Raw genomic sequence first — 21,799 nt, 5'->3', positions numbered from 1 at the left:
AACGTTGGCTTGCTACCTGGGTCGCAACTACTTCAACTTGACAGTGGTGTACATTAGGCTCTGTTTGGGGGAACCCCCCCGGGGGGGGGGGCACACACGTTTTCAAGGGGGAACCACAAGAAAATGATTGGCATCTGCATAGCACTATAAACTCAACGGAGATTTGTTCAAAATGTTCCAAACTTGCTGGTTTCATTCGACGCACTGTGAAGTCCATAAATACAGCAGTTTTCTTGAAACTTTTCCAAGGCCTGTTCTTGAATTATGGATCAGCAGAGTTTGAAAACCACATGAGAAAAACTACATCGAATGCATTGAGGCAGTTCAACGACGATTCACAAGATCTTGCCTTCCTGACAATCTTGCTACCTCCCTCTATTACCAAGAACACTTGTCTACCCCCCTACAACAGACTTGTCTTCTTAAGTGTTTCCGTCGTCATCAAATACCTCTTCAAACATATTAACATCCCATCACATTTTCTCCCACACCGGCCTAACACAACGAAGACAGACACCCTGCTCTTCAAACATTAATACTGCCGAATGGAATTTTCTGTCTTTACCCTCTTTCCCAGATTGTTTTATTCGCTTACCCATGATCTTCGAGACCTCTGTCTGGAACCCTCCCCTAAATACTTTTTTTCACTCTTTATATGAACACCTCTTTAACCAGGGTCCTATCATCCATGCTTTGTTGCCGGAAAATCCGGCTTCAATCCTGCAAGGTCATCCAATTTTTTTGAAGGCTCTATGCAGGCCTACGTGTATTTTGTTTTCCATTGTTTTCCATTGCATAATACGGGGGTGCAGTGTTCCAATTCAAGGAAAATTCTCCGCCAGGCGGAGGCGCACAAAAAGTACCCCCCAGAGATTGTTTCGAAAAGAGAGGTCTGTTTGGGCCAGGAAATGGTGGAATTGTGTCAGTATGGCCCAGAATCATCTCTGTAGATTCAGGGGCACCCATCTGGGGGCAAAACAGACAAAAATGGGATTGAAAATTAGTCAGAAGAGCCCCCGGAAGGTGAGGGATGTCATTTGAAAAATGGCCGCTGGGAGGGCTTGGCAACATTCACTTTTTGGGGGGTGAGTTTGTTTTGGGCGGATAATTAAAAAAAATCATTGGTTAACCTACTAAAAATTGAAAATCAAATGAAATCTGAAGGACCAAACAACACATTGATTTTTGTTTGAGAGGCCTCAGGGACTTCAGTTGCCTGCCATGGGGCTCCAAACTTGGTTGATTTTACACTATTTTCAATGGAGCTTGAATTAGTTCAGTGCACCCACGGGCGATTCACAATAGTGCGCCACCAAGAGTTTACAACACGTTGGCCAATCAGGCTCGAAATTTGTCGACCCTTTCCAAACGCGCATTGGGTCGACGAATTTCGCGCATTGTGATTGGCCAACGCATTGTAAACTCTTGGTGGCACACTATTGGAAAAAGCCTATTGCCAGAACAGGTTTTTTTCATGTGTGCACTGAAAGTAGTTTAAGACGCCCATTTCAGTTTACTTTCAAATTTTGTTTTATTCATTGCTTTATTAATTCAAATTATTGTATTAATGTGATGTTATGTTACCTTAGTATTGGTTTTATTTTCATGAGTTTTTGTATTTATATTTTAATTATTTCCCGTTTCCCATTTAACAATTTGGAGAGCACCTCGACAGAAACTATTTCTCTTGGGCAACCACGGCAGCGGGATTAAATATTGCGTCCGTATTTTGTTTCAAATTTTGAATTATATGTTTTCAAGTATGTTTTCATCACGTACTCAATGATGAGTATTTTTATCCCACGATGTAGCATAGGCAGGAAGTTGTGAATGTCAATGCATGTGTACATGTACTTTATATGTAAGCACATGATCAGACTTGAGAAATTCCGTCTAGCGCCCGCGTCTACTACGCGACTGTTCGTCGCAAAGGAAGGAAGGCCAAGGCCACCGCCGTTTCACTTGTTGTCGGTGCCTTGCTCATTGTTCATGTGGTTCAGCCCTACTACACTGGTTCACGCTATCCTACAGTGTACCTGTATACTGTAAGAACACGAATCGTAGTAAGAACGGGACCCGCGCTGCACCCCATCTCCCTCCGCGGCGATCGTATCTCCAGCTAGCTCTGCGATGTCAGGTACCAAAAAATAAAGCTGGTGTTTGTAGTTGGCAAATGGATGAAACCATCAGTACGTGAGATTTCTATCTGCGAGTGCGAGTTCCGTCAGTCACCACCTGATTTCGCTTTCCATGTATGTATATTTCCTTTCCTTCAAGCGTTGTTCCGACCACAGGAACGGTAGTCGGGACCATGGAGGAAGTTTTCCTTCCTCCATGTCGGGACCAAAGATTGATCGGAACCAGCGGCGTATCCAGTAGGGGTGGAGTGGGGGGCGGTTGTTTTTAATTTTTTTAACTGAGAATACTTAATAGGTGCGTAGGAAAGAAACTAATCAGTGCATTTGTTCGTCAGATAAATAGGGTACATTTATATATTTTTTCTCCCTCTTTTATTTACATTGTTGAATAAGCCCGAACATGCCGAAAGTACATGTAGGCCTACATTGCTTTTGAATTTGCCCCTACCCCCATAACTGTGGGGCCCGACGTCCGCCTTGCTCCCATATGTTCACCCCGTTTTGGGTTTTTGCCCCAGTGACACCAAAGCTCCATATGCCACTGTAAGAAAGGTAGTAGTAGACTAGTGGCCGAATAGTCGGTCTCCACAAATGAATCGAATATTTATGATTTGGATCATGTCCAAATATTAAAAGAATGTGTTGTGTAGTCCATATAGAACCCATCCATTGTCTAAAATGACAAGTTTTCAGCATTTATATATGGACATAGACATAGATTTCCCCTTGCAGTGGTTTATGAGCCATCAGAAAGCAATAACATATTCTAAAAAGTCAAATTTAGCATGGAAAATATTGAGGTTTTTACTTTGAAAAAACATGAATTTTTTAGAAAAGTCTCTGCCAGGTTTGTACACCACACAGGATGTCAAGTGAAGTCTTTGTTCAGAACTCTTTCCTCTAACTTTCCAAAATAATTTTTTTTTCTAACTTAAAGTTGTACTGTCACACATTTTGTGGTGTTAATTACAAGAAGCAAACAACCTATTCAATTCATGCTATTATGATTTCTTTGGCTCTTGTGAAATTGCATTTTAGTATTTACTAATCCCCTCTAAAAGAAACTTACTAGGGTATGCAAGATAATTTTTTTGTTTGGGCATGATTAGGTCCAACTTTGTCCTCTTCATGTTGTGAGGAAATTTTTCTCAGTTCCACACCCTTTGTAAAAAACTCTCAATTTGTACATGTATTTGGAAGTTTCTCAATTTTTTCTTAAATTTATTGTGTAAAGCTGGTGAGTCAAGTGCAATTTGAGCTGGAAGTCCACCCGAATCGAGTGCATTTGCAAACAATATGACTGTTCATCACTCCAATCAAGCAACTTGCATTGTCCACCCCCCCTCCTTAATCCACCCACTTCCATGTGCCACCAAATGGAGTTCTTACTCATAAAATTGCTTGTAGTCACCGTACATGTACATTTTGTAGTTTTGATATCGTAATTGTATTTTGGTACACGAATTCCAACTGGTCAGCATGAGAAATTTTAGGTTTATTTTTTCACTAAGCTTGATAACATTAATTGCCAGCATAGATTTTAGAGTAAGGGAAGATGGAAAGAAAGAAAAGGAAGGAAGGGGAATATTTTATTAAATTCACGTAATTAGTTTTACGAGAATTCTTGACAGGTGAATCTAAACCCAGCGTTTCTTTTACTGTTTAATTGGCCTTTAGTGATGAACCTACAGTATGGAGACAGCAAGTGTAGAATGGTTCCGATTGTCCATCTTCATCTATCTGAGTGTGTTCTGCATGCAAGCCACGCTCTCTGCCCCACCACGTAAGCTCACATCATTATTAGACATTGTAAACTGGGTTATTGGCTCTTACATTGTATCCCTTGAACTTACAAGATTGCAACCAGACCTACCAAACTTGGTTTTTCCATCAAAGAGGTTACAGAGAGAATGAAGATACAGAGAACAAGTTTATACTGCAACAACATGAGCAACCTGTACAAGATTTTCAGTGACATTGTTGAATTATGTGGCAAGTTGATCATTTAACATTAGGCTAAAAAAAAGGGTCTGGGTTTTGGTCACCCCACGCGTTGCCATAGACCTGCACATTGGCAAAATAAAGGATTCATTTATTTTGCATCAAACAATTTCCAAAGCCTCAAAACTTACTTGATCGGCAGGAATTCTGCTACCTTGTAATTTTAACGTGTTTTTGATGGGTGGGATTGAGTAATATGTACGGTGAAGGATTTCCCCGAGGCCTCCATACATTTCAGTTGGGCATTCTTAACAGATGACTTCATTCATGTATCTTAACACAAAGGCCTTGTCCGAATCAGTTGGCTGCGGCTTGATATTATGCATGATTCTATGGGAACTGGCCGTGGATGCTGCCAAATACTCGGTGCAATTTTCAACTGTAGTATTTTCATTTCGACTCTAGAGCTAAACTATTGTTTTTCATTGGCTATTTGACCTGCAACTTGTTTCCTCTAAGCTAAAAGTAAAGCAGAAAACAATGTTCAAAGAATGTCATATACTGCTACCTTATGAGAATTTCGTTTAAAACTGGAAACTGGAGCTGAACATTTATTTTTCACATTTAATCTTTCCATGGTTGTGCTACTGTATTTTAACAAGCTCAATCTTGTCAAGTATAGAAGCCTCATGTTTGAGTGAGATGACTGAAACCATTGCAGAATCTTTGCTGTATAATTTAGTGGGCTTATGGAGCAACATCCAATCCACTGTAAACTTGCATTAAAAATACTGTCATTTTTAATTTCTTTTTTCCTCATTTGTAAAAGTACTGTTTTGTCTTGACTTTTTTGGGCTTTCTACTCTCCAGCATTGTCTGTTCGACTGACCAGTGGAGAGTATGACAATAGTGGCCTTGTACAGGTGTTTTATGATGGGGAATGGGGATTGCTGTGCATGGAGAGCAATCAGTGGACGCGGCAGGTCGCTTCAGTTATCTGCCGTCAGTTAGGCTACCCATCAGCAGTGACTGCTACAAACTTTGTTGGCACATTACCTGAGAGTTACGCGGTAACCTGGGTCTCTAGTTTGTCTTGTATGGGCTATGAGACGAGACTGAGCGACTGTTCTCCGAGGACAGAACAACGCTCTGAATGTGGAGGCAGTGTTTATTTCCCTAAGGTGAAGGCAGCTGTGCACTGCCAACTAAATCCAGGTGAGTATGATGCATTCAGGTGATAGTCCTTATTCGCAGGCCAAATTCCCAACATGATGATGTGACCTCGAGCAAGTCACTTCACCCCCACCTACTTTGTCTGGCAAAGAATGTCTGCAACCGGGCATAAATGGGTACCTGTGAGGACAGATAATTTCATAGAGTCAAAGAGGCTCCAGCACCAGTTGAGAAAGATAAACTTCCAAAATTCCGTAGTGGATACTAACGCAGCAAATAAACAGACTTTATAGGAATTCTTATAAGATGGCTCAAACAAAAGGAAAATTCCAGTTTAATAGTAAAAGAAATACAGTAGGTTAACTTTGTTATGTAACAGAAAGGACTGTCGGTATAGGAGAGGAGCCCATCCGTTGTCCAAGACAGTAGACAAAAACTACATGATCAGTGGGTCTCAGTTACCAGCGTACATATCCACAGCATTAATCTGTTTTAATAAAGGACCAACTGAGGAAGTAATTCAATCCAATTGTGCTTCAGTACTAGCTACAAAGTCATGTGGGGGAAAAAGGGTGAAGAAAGTCAAATTTTATCTCAAGATATGAAGCAGTGAATTAAATTTTATTCTTCCAGAGCTCAATAAATCACAAAACACTTGGATATTCTAAGGAATGTAAGACTTGTCATTTGCTTTACCTTCAAGCATTCTCTCTGCGGCTCACTGGTGGTTTCCATGACAACAGTGGTCTTATAGAAGTTTATGATCGCAACAAGTGGGGCATCCTTTGCCTGTCCAGGGACCAGTGGAATCAACGGGCTGGGTCCGTGGTTTGTGGGCAGCTAGGATTCCCCAAGGCACTGACAGTGACAAGTTTCCATGGTGACTATTCAAGAGCTTATGTTACAAGCAGGGAGATGTCATGTGAAGGAACGGAATCCAGGCTCATTGATTGTTCTTTTGAGTTGTCACAAACGTATGGCTGTGACAGTGACCATGTGAAAGCTGCTGTGATCTGTATGCCAAAGCAAGGTAAGTCACAGTGACATGGTCATTGTCATTGAGGCAAGAGGCATCATGTGCAGCTGTTCTGTATTATAAATCTTAATAGATTCGTGTCATAAATTTATTTGGACTATACCCAATTAAATATACCGCAGTACTGGCATGACTACAGAAATAGGCACATACCCCACTGAATATACCGCTGTACTGGCAATGACTACATAAATAGGCACATACCCCACTGAATATACCGCTGTACTGGCATGACTACAGAAATAGGCACATACCCCACTGAATATACCGCTGTACTGGCAATGACTACATAAATAGGCACATACCCCACTGAATGTACCGCTGTACTGGCATGACTACATAAATAGGCACATACCCCACTGAATATACCGCTGTACTGGCATGACTACATAAATAGGCACATACCCCACTGAATATACCGCTGTACTGGCATGACTACATAAATAGGCACATACCCCACTGAATATACCGCTGTACTGGCATGACTACAGAAATAGGCACATACCCCACTGAATATACCGCTGTACTGGCATGACTACATAAATAGGCGCATACCCCACTGAATATACCGCTGTACTGGCATGACTACAGAAATAAGCACATACCCCACTGAATATACCCCTGTACTGGCATGACTACATAAATAGGCGCATACCCCACTGAATATACCGCTGTACTGGCATGACTACAGAAATAAGCACATACCCCACTGAATATACCCCTGTACTGGCATGACTACATAAATAGGCGCATACCCCACTGAATATACCGCTGTACTGGCATGACTACATAAATAGGCACATACCCCACTGGATATACCGCTGTACTGGCATGACTACATAAATAGGCGCATACCCCACTGAATATACCGCTGTACTGGCATGACTACATAAATAGGCACATACCCCACTGAATGTACCCCTGTACTGGCATGACTACATAAATAGGCGCATACCCCACTGAATATACCGCTGTACTGGCATGACTACAGAAATAAGCACATACCCCACTGAATATACCGCTGTACTGGCATGACTACATAAATAGGCACAGTTGCGGCTCTTCACACTCGGCAAAGACATTGCACTGCTGGAAACTCTAGGCATTACCAATAAATGCAAAAATGCTATTAATTGTTTTGAGAGCGGAGAAAATATCTGAACCCATAAGAAATGGTTATACTACTCTCAAAAATCTTAAGTTGTCAAAAGATTCGCGCAAACTGTAAGACACACAGGATCATCTGTTTAAGTGTGGTGTTGGAACTTGAGATCTCTGTCATGGTTTTACTGCGTTTACAAAAATTAGTGATTTATTCAGATGTTATTTGAAGTAAATAATGTTGTAATATTTGATTAGTTGAAACACTAATTTTATTTTAATGACAGATTGAGTGTTTCATTTTTGCCATTATTGTCGTTACGAGAACTTCACTGTTATCATTATGCCAATTCTTATTCATAGTTTTAATTGGGGACGCTCAACAGCCATACTCTCTGAGGTTGCATCAGTTTGTACTTGACAACTCAACAAGTACAGGTGTTGTTCAGCTCCAAGCCTTTGCTTACCAGTACGTGGATCAGGATTGGTCCATCTGCAGTGATGAATCCTGGGATATCCAAGCAGCCACTGTAGTCTGTCAGGAGCTGGGCTTTCATTATGCCATCGAGACAAGTGGAACCAACTACATGGGCACCGGTGATGATTGGAGCGTCTTGGGATCAGTGGAGTGCATTGGCTCAGAGAGGCATCTTCTGGAGTGTAGTCATGTGATCATAGACAGGAGTCAGTGTAATGGTGGACTGGTTAGAGTCAACTGTAGTATATCTCCCTCCCCTGACCCAGGTAATGGTGTTAGTTTTCAGTCTCAGACAAGGCTATCAAGTAATCATCTATTGTTTTGACATGGGACAGGTCATTTTTAACTCCAGAGCTACATAGTGTAGCACCTGAGTGGAAGTTTCTATTATTACCAAGTGTCAGGGCTGTGGACATAAAGACAATGATTTCCTTTTATTATGTCAAACATGAACATTTTTTATACTCTGTTTGAAGCAAATGAAATCATTTTGTCACCATTCATTACTTTGGGTTCTCTTATGTTCAGGTTAAAAACTTGGGGAATTTCTTTTTCATTTTCCTGTTGCCATCTTTGAATTGAGTAATCAGATTGATCGGAGCGATCTACCCCAGTCTGCACTGACTTCCAGGCTTCAGTGGATCAAAATGACATAGTAAAACCTTTTCATGTTCCATGCTCTCACCTTGCCAAATCGCTTCTCTGCTTTTGAGAGAGAACAGCATTTTCATTAACCTACTCATTTTTTATGGTATTCAAACAGGACAAGTTGTTCGTCTTGTTGGATCAGTTAAGCCTTATGAAGGTCAGCTTCAGACCTACTTCAATGGTAATTGGTGGAACATCTGTATACCAAGGTCAGGTCTGGAGTACACTTACATTCAAAAAGCCTGCGGATCGTTGGGTTACGAACATGGACAGAATTTACCCACCCTACGATTCTCCAAGGAGTACAGGTAAGTTGTAGCCACCGTAGTTTGGCATGTGCCTTAGACACGGCTCAACTCAACTCCTGCCATGCTCTGCACTGAAATCGCAAAGCAAGGCACGATGGATAGGCAGCAACCTGTCTGTGCTTCCTGGCTATACAGAATTGTTATACTACATGCACATTGCACTGCAGTTGGGGGACCAGAAATATGGATGGATAAAGATTTCTGCAAGTCTGTTCACAGAGCTTGATCTCTATTGTCTATGCTCGTATTTGCAGCGTTCAAATTTATTGTGAGAGTGTACCACTTGCAGGTTTCTACAAAATTTCCTGCCACAGTGCGAGGTCCATTACCCACTCCACCGATGCATCACACACGCTTAGGCGAAGTTTTTTATTTTTAAAGACAAATTCCAGAGGAGAATGTAAAAAAAAAAAGAGAATTATTTATGATAGATCTAAAAAAGCCCCTTTTTTCACTTATATCGCTAAATTGTTGGTCAGTGGATCCGAAACTTCTCAAAATTAAATTCGTTTTTTTTTTCAGTTCTGAATCCGGATAGTCAGTGGATCCGAACACCAACTAAAAAAACCCCTCTCAACCTACCTCACAATATACAGACATATTGTGTTGTGCATGGTGGTGTGCATAACCATTTGGAGATCATGCTGTGCTTAGTAAATAATAGCAATCGGGCATTCGACAGAGAACACTAGGTTACATGTGTTGTATTGTTTGTTAATTCATTTATGTGTAATCATGCCATCTGCAATTTTTTGGCAGCAAGTGTAACTTGGAAAAAAGACACAATATATTGGGAAACTCGCTCAATGAAACAACCAAACAAACAACTAACCAAGGGTCTTTGAAGGGAACAGCAGGGGACTAGATAAATAGGAACCCAGACAACAAACTTCGAGGTCGGAGTCAAAACAAATAGGGCAAAAGGAATTTCAAACCAGCAGATGACAATCAACCACTTCAAGTGAACCTTTAAAATAACCAATGAAAAACTATTTCAAAGGTAAATTTACACCGGGCAGATGTAAAAAAATTAAAACAACTCTAGTTAACAAGATGAGAGAAGAACACTGTACCAGTACTCCATGTACATATGTGTACACTGCTCACTGTTGGAGCTGCTGCACTGAGTGTGTGGATTGATCAAGAGGCAACTTTTGTGGAGCAACTTGTGGGCTGAAGTTAGAAGGGGGGAGGGTTTCTAACTGAAGCTGCAATGTGTTTCTTTCCACGAGGGGGTGTTTCTCCAATACGTATACATTGCCGTAATACATTGTATACAATAAGTAAAACATTGCCAATGTGCCATACTGTACATTAAACCTTTAAGTTTGAAGTAGGATATATCTTGTACATATCATTTGATTATTATTAAATAATTTATTAAATGTCATGAAGTTTTGAACATTGTCATAGTTTAGTCCTGGAACATGTGAGCTGTCCGATGATGCCAAGATTGGCGTATTTGGACCATTTTCAGGTCTGGAAACACCTTGGTTTCTCACATAAATGTGACAAATACTACAGAAAATATATTGGAATTTGGAAAGAAAAATGTATATGTATATAATTCCCACTGTTACAGCGATCCCAATTGTTTACAATTAACCATCCTTTCACAGCCGAGTTTGCTTTTTTGTTTGTTTAGTAAGATTTCAGAAGATTCTCTCAACATTGAGGTGCTGGGCCTGTGCGACAATGCTGATCAGTGCCACATTGAAGAGAGTTACTACACCACATGTGGATACTACGACAAGGCTGCCATTCGATGTGATAACCACTCATCCTCACCAAACAAAGATTGGACCTCAGGTACATTGATGTTAACACCTTTAATGAAAAATGACAATGAAAACTCTCCATCATATAAGTAACATTTCGTCTTGTACTCTGTGTTATTTAATCCTCGATATTACCTGCAGATATGCCATTGAAGATCAAACGCACAGAAACAGCAGCAACCTTTCATCAAAGATTCTCATCATTGTTTGTCTGCTGTGTGTGAGCATTATGTGTAAGTTGCATAAATTGCGATGAATTTTTTTTATTTCACCGTTACATGATCAGATGATTGTCTCTTTATACCTCTGGTAGATGGAGTCAACTTACGACTTTCTGATGGTGACAGTATGGCATCTGGTCGTGTTGAAATATACTGGAACTACTATAATCCTGACATTAATTCCATATGGTCCACACTGTGTGTCCAGTCCGGCTTGGATATGGTGACAGCAACCTTACTTTGTCGTGAGTTGGGCTACGATGGTGCTGTATCAACAGGTATGTAGGAGGAACGGTTGGCTTAGCTGGGTGACAGATTAGGGTGGTCATGTGGGGACTGGGGGGAATGAATTGGAAGGTGGAAAAGTTAATGAAAAGGGACTTTGAAAGGACTTGGAGGCGGGGAATCGCTATTGAAAAGAGGAAGATGGGAACTAGGGATGGGAAGCATGATGGAGAAACCAGTACCAAGTGGATGAAGTGAAAGAATGTGTGGAAGGAGATGATTTTGGTGTAGTAAATGAACAGGAGTTTTAACCCAAGAGGAAACTCAAGTTGAAATGCAAAGCATCTACAGAATGCCCCTCCCTGATCAGTGGTTGAGAGTCCTCCTTTATATCTTGGGAAAGAGCTGTCCGCAGGTCCACTTCCTTGCTTGCATTCCTGATTTAATATTGATTTCAGATCTCTTATGCTTAGGAGGCACCCTTTGCTTCTCAGTAAATGCTGCCCATCTTTGGTAACAAAAATGCTATCAGAGGTGACAGTGAAGCTGTTTGCTTTCTAGGTGTGATGCCACTTCGAGGAAGAGCTGCTGAAGAGACTAAAATTTTACAATTCCGTGGGAATTGGTGTGAAGGAGATGAAAAGAGACTGAGTGTGTGCAGTTCGTTTGAAATCTCTCCAGACTGCACCCACAATGATGACGTCAGTGTTGTCTGCAATTCTGTCCAATATGAAGGGAGTAAGTAATGTGTTCAAGTTGAGGAAGGAAACGTTTGTTAGTCACCAAGATGAGATCATGGGGCCAAATTAATGTGACCTCGGATGCATTTAATTGGCTTCCAATTTACGCATGGGAAAGCCGCAAAATGATTTGAATCAAACGGCACGCTCACATTTTCCTTTGCCTTCGTATTGTGGGTGTACTAAGGTTGAATATGTTATTCTCAAAAAGTTCTTTTGACATAGGACAGCTAACCTCAACAAAGCAAAGCAAGTCCATGAGCACAACAGAATTTCGTTTCTATCAGTCAACCGTTATTTTGGAGGTGACACTAAAGTTTGGGCATCATCCAAATTACTTGAAGCAATGAGAATTGATGAAGCCTTCTATGGGTGTGTTGTTGCCATGAGTAACTGAACACATTTTTCACATGTCACATGACAAAGTTAAAGTACACAGTTGCATGAATTTCCTTCTCCTGTTTCTAATCTCATTCCAGCATCTTCATTTCCAGCGGTCGGGATTGTGGGCATAGTCCTGCTGGTATGTGTGATCATCATTGTAATGGTTTGCTGCATCACAGCACGGAGAGCTTCTGGCACAGGCCGTAGCAGTGAAAACCCTGGGAACAGTGCTAGCAACCAAGGCCCCTATGAACTGGTTTCTGAGGGCACAGAGCAGAAAGCAAGTGAAGCAGGTGGAGCAGGAGAGGTTGAAATGTCTGCCACGGCGCCCCCCATCAACCAGTATGAAGAAGCTACTAAGACTGAACAGGTTCAAGATAGCCAGTTAGTGTAGACATTCAAGAATGACAGTGATGGCCTGTGTGTATGCACTAGAGCACATCAGAGCAGAGCCATAGCTATGTAAACATGAGACGACACTCTGTAAAACACTCCTTTGAAATCAGGGACAGGGATTCAATCCTGGATGTCCTTATTAAGAAAATGTGGCCCTTAAAAAGTTATACCACTGCCTAGAGTCAGTGCCAAATAAACTTGCTGTTAGTGAATTATCAGATAATTTGTGTATGATGCTTTGTGCTACATGTGGGACATAGCAGATTTTACTTGTATATGTGATTTTGAGGTTTAGGAGTTAGGATTAGTTCATTTATCTTAGGTTGAATTACTCAAGATGAAGAATGGTTTTGTGCAAGTTTATACTTCATTTGAAAACCCAGTCTGTTTTCTTTCATTTGGTACCAAAAAGTGCATAGATTATGGTTGACAGAACGGGGACGATGTGATTTAGTTGCTTCATATTTGGCAATTCAAAGTGACACATGAGCATTGTTTTGCCATTATCAAATGAAAGACGACTAAATAGCTTTTCAAATAAAGTATACACATGGTTAACAGGGGCGGATCCAGGAGTTTCCAAAGTGGGGGGGCATGAACTAAAGCAGCAATGGATAAAATTCCCACCGAGCATGAAACTATTATGTTGTGGGGTCTGGGGCCTAGGAAATTATATTGTATACTAGGCGCTACGGTGGTGAAATTTTAGGCTCCTTTTTCTTCCCCCTTTCTCTTTTTCTTCTTTTTTTTTGGAAATTAATATTTTTGGTAATAAAAGGGGGGCCATTTGCCCCACATGCCCCTTCTCTCGGATCCGCCTCAGAAAATATTTACTGGTTATTGAGCAATTAATCTTGAAATCTTTGTGTCCGTTTTTAATACACCTTGTATAACCTGCTTGCCCAGAGTCAAAGTTGTGTGGTGTTTTAAACATATTTTTAGACAAAGCAAAAAGGACTTTATATATTTACATATATTTTGATGTATTCTTTATTAAGCAAATGTAAAGCTCTTTCATCAGTTATAAACTGTTATCTCTAGAGGCTCTTGGGGAGAAGACGCTGAAGAAATGTTCAGTTTTATAGAAGGAGGGAAACACACTGGAAAATATTCAGGGGGGGGGGAGACCCATGGAATCAGAAAGGGACTGAAAGTCCAATCCACCTGTCAGTCTAGGTTGGGTTTGAACCCTGGGCCAGAGAAATGGAAGGCAAAGAGAGAGCCGCTGGGCCAACGTGACTGCTGAACCCTCTGCGTGATTTGTCTATCTTCTGTTTGGTCTATCTGAACAAATGTTTGTGTAGTTCTTAAAAGAAATATTCAGTCGTGTTTAGTATTTACACCATAAGAAAGCCATGTCTGGTTTGTCCAAACTATTTAAATAGGAACACAAACCATGCTTATAAACAAGGAAAAGGGTAAGTGAGTGGAGTATGGGTGTATATATCACCAGGCAGAACAATTGGCCTTGGCTTCTACCTCTTTGTGATCATCATGCAACTCCAAACATTTGTACTTTTTTTTCTATTTTGAGATTTTTCTCATAATAAACATATAAATAAATGTATAGGATTGCTCTGTACATGGGAAGTTGTCATGTGACCAAATCTAGTAAATTTGAAGGCAAACAATGTCCACATGATGACACTCTGTTTGTACATGTATGTGTATTTGCTGGAACTGATTGTAGTGTATGCAGCTAGTCTCATGTGTATTTCTGGGATAATGATGTAATGCTTTGCTGAGCTTACCATTGTGATGTGTGTAATATAAATATGCCTCAGAAACGTTCTGCCAGAAGTTCTCCCTGCTCTCAATGTTCCCAATTCTTCCAATGTACAAACACAACACTTAGATGTAGCGTATTAAATTACTGCCAAGTCACATAGCAAATATGTGCCATGGCCTAAATTAACGTTTACTTCTTCAAAACATACAGCATCTGGCCTCAAACGTCCACACAGTTTGTGTCCTTCGTCCATGATTGAATGCATAAGAAAAATTCTTGTCGATTTCCTTTGCTAACGTGACCGGGAGACAAAGGCTATTCAAGTTGTAGAAATTAAAAATAATCTATTCTGTCGTGGTAACATGCATATGGCAGCTGAGTGCAGTCACTAGTACTGTGATACTTGGGAAATGATATCAAGATACTTCTATTGCATGTGGCTCTGAACAGTAATTAAACCGAAACTCTGTGTTCCACAGGACAGTTAGTAAGGCTTTTGATTTTTTTGCTTCCCAACATCATGTTGAATGAGCTCAAAGCAGCATTTCCGTTTGGAATTTGCCCCCCTCCTGCAACACCAAAAGTTGGATACATCGCGGCAGAGATTATCAGTAGACTTATGAATAAGGCATAAAAGTTTTACCACTGCCTAGAGTAAGTGCCAAATAAACTTGCTGTTCGTGAATTATCAGATAATTTGTGTATGATGCTTTGTGCTACATGTGGGACATAGCAGATTTTACTTGTACATGTGATTTTGAGGTTTAGGAGTTAGGATTAGTTCATTTATCTTAGGTTGAATTACTCAAGATGAAGAATGGTTTTGTGCAAGTTTATACTTCATTTGAAAACCCAGTCTGTTTTCTTTCATTTGGTACCAAAAAGTGCATAGATTATGGTTGACAGAACGGGGACGATGTGATTTAGTTGCTTCAAATTTGGCAATTCAAAGTGACACATGAGCATTGGTTTGCCAATATCAAATGAAAGACGACTAAATAGCTTTTCAAATAAAGTATACACACATGGTTAACAAGGGCGGATCCAGGAGTTTCCAAAGGGGGGGGACATGAACTAAAGCAGCAATGGATAAAATTCCCACCGAGCATGAAGCATGAAGCCATGATGTTGTGGGGTCTGGGGCCTAGGAAATTATATTGTATACTAGGCGCTACGGTGGTGAAATTTTAGGCTCCTTTTTCTTCCCCCTTTCTCTTTTTCTTCTTTTTTTTTTGGAAATTAATATTTTTGGTAATAAAAGGGAGGCCATTTGCCCCACATGCCCCTCCTCTCGGATCCGCCTCAGAAAATATTTACTGGTTATTGAGCAATTAATCTTGAAATCTTTGTGTCCGTTTTTAGTACACCTTGTATAACCTGCTTGCCCAGAGTCAAAGTTGTGTGGTGTTTTAAACATATTTTTAGACAAAGCAAAAAGGACTTTATATATTTACATATATTTTGATGTATTCTTTATTAAGCAAATGTAAAGCTCTTTCATCAGTTATAAACTGTTATCTCTAGAGGCTCTTGGGGAGAAGACGCTGAAGAAATGTTCAGTTTTATAGAAGGAGGGAAACACACTGGAAAATATTCAGGGGGGGGAGACCCATGGAATCAGAAAGGGACTGAAAGTCCAATCCACCTGTCAGTCTGGGTTGGGTTTGAACCCTGGGCCAGAGAAATGGAAGGCAAAGAGAGAGCCGCTGGGCCAACGTGACTGCTGAACCCTCTGCGTGATTTGTCTATCTTCTGTCTGGTCTATCTGAACAAATGTTTGTGTGGTTCTTAAAAGAAATATTCAGTCGTGTTTAGTATTTACACCATAAGAAAGCCATGTCTGGTTTGTCCAAACTATTTAAATAGGAACACAAACCATGCTTATAAACAAGGAAAAGGGTAAGTGAGTGGAGTATGGGTGTATATATCACCAGGCAGAACAATTGGCCTTGGCTTCTACCTCTTTGTGATCATCATGCAACTCCAAACATTTGTACTTTTTTTCTATTTTGAGATTTTTCTCATAATAAACATATAAATAAATGTATAGGATTGCTCTGTACATGGGAAGTTGTCATGTGACCAAATCTAGTAAATTTGAAGGCAAACAATGTCCACATGATGACACTCTGTTTGTACATGTATGTGTATTTGCTGGAACTGATTGTAGTGTATGCAGCTAGTCTCATGTGTATTTCTGGGATAATGATGTAATGCTTTGCTGAGCTTACCATTGTGATGTGTGTAATATAAATATGCCTCAGAAACGTTCTGCCAGAAGTTCTCCCTGCTCTCAATGTTCCCAATTCTTCCAATGTACAAACACAACACTTAGATGTAGCGTATTAAATTACTGCCAAGTCACATAGCAAATATGTGCCATGGCCTAAATTAACGTTTACTTCTTCAAAACATACAGCATCTGGCCTCAAACGTCCACACAGTTTGTGTCCTTCGTCCATGATTGAATGCATAAGAAAAATTCTTGTCGATTTCCTTTGCTAACGTGACCGGGAGACAAAGGCTATTCAAGTTGTAGAAATTAAAAATAATCTATTCTGTCGTGGTAACATGCATATGGCAGCTGAGTGCAGTCACTAGTACTGTGATACTTGGGAAATGATATCAAGATACTTCTATTGCATGTGGCTCTGAACAGTAATTAAACCGAAACTCTGTGTTCCACAGGACAGTTAGTAAGGCTTTTGATTTTTTTGCTTCCCAACATCATGTTGAATGAGCTCAAAGCAGCATTTCCGTTTGGAATTTGCCCCACTCCTGCAACACCAAAAGTTGGATACATTGCGGCAGAGATTATCAGTAGACTTATGAATAAGGCATAAAAGTTTTACCACTGCCTAGAGTAAGTGCCAAATAAACTTGCTGTTCGTGAATTATCAGATAATTTGTGTATGATGCTTTGTGCTACATGTGGGACATAGCAGATTTTACTTGTACATGTGATTTTGAGGTTTAGGAGTTAGGATTAGTTCATTTATCTTAGGTTGAATTACTCAAGATGAAGAATGGTTTTGTGCAAGTTTATACTTCATTTGAAAACCCAGTCTGTTTTCTTTCATTTGGTACCAAAAAGTGCATAGATTATGGTTGACAGAACGGGGACGATGTGATTTAGTTGCTTCAAATTTGGCAATTCAAAGTGACACATGAGCATTGGTTTGCCAATATCAAATGAAAGACGACTAAATAGCTTTTCAAATAAAGTATACACACATGGTTAACAAGGGCGGATCCAGGAGTTTCCAAAGGGGGGGGGACATGAACTAAAGCAGCAATGGATAAAATTCCCACCGAGCATGAAGCATGAAGCCATGATGTTGTGGGGTCTGGGGCCTAGGAAATTATATTGTATACTAGGCGCTACGGTGGTGAAATTTTAGGCTCCTTTTTCTTCCCCCTTTCTCTTTTTCTTCTTTTTTTTTGGAAATTAATATTTTTGGTAATAAAAGGGGGGCCATTTGCCCCACATGCCCCTCCTCTCGGATCCGCCTCAGAAAATATTTACTGGTTATTGAGCAATTAATCTTGAAATCTTTGTGTCCGTTTTTAGTACACCTTGTATAACCTGCTTGCCCAGAGTCAAAGTTGTGTGGTGTTTTAAACATATTTTTAGACAAAGCAAAAAGGACTTTATATATTTACATGTATATTGATGTATTCTGTATTAAGCAAATGTAAAGCTCTTTCATCAGTTGTAAACTGTTATCTCTAGAGGCTCTTGGGGAGAAGACGCTGAAGAAATGTTCAGTTTTATAGAAGGAGGGAAACACACTGGAAAATATTCAGGGGGGAGGGACTGAAAGCCCAATCCACCTGTCAGTCTGGGTTGGGTTTGAACCCTGGGCCAGAGAAATGGAAGGCAAAGAGAGAGCCGCTGGGCCAACGTGACTGCTGAACCCTCTGCGTGATTTGTCTATCTTCTGTCTGGTCTATCTGAACAAATGTTTATGTGGTTCTTAAAAGAAATATTCAGTCGTGTTTAGTATTTACACCATAAGAAAGCCATGTCTGGTTTGTCCAAACTATTTAAATAGGAACACAAACCATGCTTATAAACAAGGAAAAGGGTAAGTGTGTGGAGTATGGGTGTATATATCACCAGGCAGAACAATTGGCCTTGGCTTCTACCTCTTTGTGATCATCATGCAACTCCAAACATTTGTAAATTTTTCTATTTTGAGATTTTTCTCGTAATAAACATATAAATAAATGTATAGGATTGCTCTGTACATGGGAAGTTGTCATGTGACCAAATCTAGTAAATTTGAAGGCAAACAATGTCCACATGATGACACTCTCTGTTTGTACATGTATGTGTATTTGCTGGAACTGATTGTAGTGTATGCAGCCGCCAGTCTAATGTGTATTTCGGGATAATGATGTAATGCTTTGCTGAGCTTACCATTGTGATGTGTGTAATATAAATATGCCTCAGAAACGTTCTGCCAGAAGTTCTCCATGCTCTCAATGCTCCCAATTCTTCCAATGTACAAACACAACACTTAGATGTACCGTATTAAATTACTGCCAAGTCACATAGCAAGTATGTGCCATGGCCTAAATTAACGTTTACTTCTTCAAAACATACAGCATCTGGCCTCAAACGTCCACACAGTTTGTGTCCTTCGTCCATGATTGAATGCATAAGAAAAATTCTCGTCGATTTCCTTTGCTAACGTGACCGGGAGACAAAGGCTATTCAAGTTGTAGAAATTAAAGATAATCTATTCTGTCGTGGTAACATGCATATGGCAGCTGAGTGCAGCCACAAGTACTGTGATACTTGGGAAATGATATCAAGATACTTCTATCGCATGTGGCTCTGAACAGTAAACCGAAACTCTGTGTTCCACAGGACAGTTAGTAAGGCTTTTGATTTTTTTGCTTCCCAACATCATGTTGAAATAGGTCAAAGCAACATTCCCTTTGGAATTTTGCCCCCCAACACCAAAAGTTGGATACACCGCGGCAGAGATTATCAGTAGATTTATGAATAAGGCAGATCTACAGGGGTAATTACTTCAGCAGAGATTGTCAATGTGGAAAGCCATGCACTAGGGCCTACTCACTTAATGGTTCCAGGAGATTTCTTTTATATGATGCATCTGGTTAAAGGAAAGCTCCACTCAGTAGCTAAAATATGCTATGTTATAACCATCCGGTGTGTGGTAACAAATTCCCCGATGGAAATTAGATCACTAACTAAAATTGAAAAGGAAATAGAGCCCCCTCCCATTATTGAAATATTACACCTGTCCTAGTCTCACCAATCACTAATGCTTCATCAGCAATGATGCAGCTGATTTTCTTGTGGTGTCCCTTGAAAGAAATGTCGATGGAAATTAGATCATAAACTAAAATTGAAAAGGAAATAGAGCCCCCTCCCACTATTGAAATATTACACCAGTCATAGTCTCACCAATCACTAATGCTTCATCAGCAATGATGCAGCTGATTTTCTTGTGGTGTCCCTTGAAAGAAATGTGTGGGCCCCCCACCCCGGAAATTTATCCCTGGTTAGCCACTGTCCATGGTACAGAAACCAATTATAGGGTGTACATTACACAAAAGAGCACGGAAACTGAGGAGTTACACAGGTTCACAATGAACCTATTGGATTCTTCATACTCTGGGTTTTAGACTACATGTACTAAATTACAGAGAACATGGCATGTGAAGACTCAGCCGTCAACTGCATTATGCAAGGAGATCACGAATAATGTCCCTTGCTGAACAGTTGGGATATACACTGGACAGCAAAAGAAACTTGCCACTTCTGTCAAAGGCCACACATAAATATTCACTCCATAGAAATAAACAATTTTTGTACCCAGGTATGCTGCAATACCCCTTACTAATCACATGCCCAAAAGCAAGTGATTATCTGTATAACAAAGAATTTGACATGCACAGCAACTTGGTTACTGAATCAATAGTCACAGAATGAGCCTTGAGTTTTACGCAGAAGTCAATGTCACAGGACGAAATAAAAAATGTCACAATCATTATTTTTTAATAATGTGTATCCATAGTCAGTAAGGATCATGGCATCCCCATACAGAAACCACTCATGCACATCATTTTGACAAAACAGGTGTTCACTTTGTCATTGGTTGTTTAAAATGTTGTCCATTCATGGGTCATTTTTGCTTGGTGGAGAGTGGCAAGTTTCTTTTGCTGTCCAGTGAAGTTGGGATTTTGTAATTATAGTTGAAGTTTGATACTGCAAAACGGGCCTCAATGGCTAGTGCTAACGATAAGTGGCGGAACGGGGTATATTTTACAGGGGGATGGGGACTCTATGGTTCAGTCACAGTTCACACTTTCTTCACTTTCTGCGCGGGGGGGTGCATTATCCGAACAGATCTGGTGGAGGGATCCCTCCCAATATAGAGTTATGCTGCTGGATTGAGGACCCACCCCCCAAAAAACAAAACAGCGTGTCTGGGACTTGTTTTGGCGGTCAAAACCAAGAATTGGTTCGGTAACGTTGTTTCTCTTTGGTTAATCGCTTTGCGGGTCTGAGCACTACATAATCACGGTTAATTCTTACCCAAGTTAATATCCCCAAAAATAATCTTTGAATAATTACAACCGAACCAGTTCTTGGTTATGACCAGCAACAGCACTCAGTTTTGCAAAGGTGGTATATACTTATGGAGGACGAAAAGTGGCCATCTGCTTTTCGCCCACCGAACAGGCAGAAATGAGAATCAGACGTTTTGACAACAACCGTGAATTCTACTTTTCTGCCTTTTTTTTATCATACCGGAGAGGCAGATTTTACATAGGCGGCCGAAAAGTGGCCATCTGTTTTTCTGCTTTCAAGGGGCCGTGCAAGGGTTGTGAAGCTCAATTTATGACCATTTCCTTTCCTATAGGGGATTGAAGGCGTATAAATTTACCAATAATTACGGTCCACCCTGTCTTTTGTAATGAAAGATTCTAATGTTTTCCAAGCATATGTCTATTGGATGATAGACGTAAAACTGTATTTCCTTTGAGATGCCGTTTTCTCGGCCCCACAAAGACACTTATACTACTGCCGTACGGTATGGTATTGGTCCCCAGAAAGCATGGTTAATTATTGGTTTCTACGTCTTTACTCCCCAGAACGGAAATAGTCGTAACCTAAACGTTCATGACCCCATTCGCGGCCCATTGAGGACAGAAATGCCGCTTTTCGGCCGCCAGCAAGGAAAAATAAAACTGCTTTCGTTGCAGCAGAAAAATTGAAAAATGCATTACAATCAAGTGTTCATTCTGCTTTTAATTTGAGATGGCGGAAAAGTCGAAAATTACATGTTACAAAGACGTAAAATCTGCTTTTCTACTGTTCTCACAGCAGAAAAAGCAGATGGTCACTTTTCGTCCTCCATACACTGACCACTGTTTTGGCTACTACTAACAGAATGGTATAGTACCGAGATATAAATTAGTGATTTTCGCCCCCTTTCATCTGTATTTTTTTCATTTCTGTTG

General features: G+C 40.3%; 1 protein-coding gene across 1 annotated transcript; it reads left to right on the top strand.

The window, feature by feature from the left end:
• Window positions 1–1,953: 1,953 nt before the first annotated feature.
• On the top strand, window positions 1,954–18,768 carry LOC110980082 (scavenger receptor cysteine-rich type 1 protein M130-like). The gene is made up of 10 exons (XM_022236413.2): window positions 1,954–2,252; window positions 3,816–3,921; window positions 4,950–5,294; window positions 5,956–6,282; window positions 7,753–8,133; window positions 8,631–8,823; window positions 10,469–10,632; window positions 10,915–11,100; window positions 11,609–11,785; window positions 12,267–18,768. Exons 2-10 carry the CDS (start codon window positions 3,831–3,833, stop codon window positions 12,563–12,565), a joined length of 2,163 nt encoding a protein of 720 aa, XP_022092105.2. The 5' UTR covers window positions 1,954–2,252; window positions 3,816–3,830; the 3' UTR covers window positions 12,566–18,768.
• The last annotated feature ends 3,031 nt before the right edge of the window (window positions 18,769–21,799 follow it).

The sequence above is a fragment of the Acanthaster planci genome, linkage group LG06 (assembly GCF_054643075.1).
Source record: "Acanthaster planci isolate LZ-2023a linkage group LG06, COTS_SCS, whole genome shotgun sequence".
Taxonomy (NCBI): domain Eukaryota; kingdom Metazoa; phylum Echinodermata; class Asteroidea; order Valvatida; family Acanthasteridae; genus Acanthaster; species Acanthaster planci.
This window is presented reverse-complemented; position numbering and strand designations above follow the sequence as displayed.

Bases quoted from the DNA above. Each gene is read 5' to 3' on its own strand.
- LOC110980082 (XM_022236413.2), top strand. From the start codon at position 3,831: ATGGAGACAGCAAGTGTAGAATGGTTCCGATTGTCCATCTTCATCTAT. The intron at 3,922-4,949 runs GTAAGCTCACAT...TCTACTCTCCAG, and splicing joins CACGCTCTCTGCCCCACCAC to CATTGTCTGTTCGACTGACC. The intron at 10,633-10,914 runs GTACATTGATGT...TACCTCTGGTAG, and splicing joins AAACAAAGATTGGACCTCAG to ATGGAGTCAACTTACGACTT.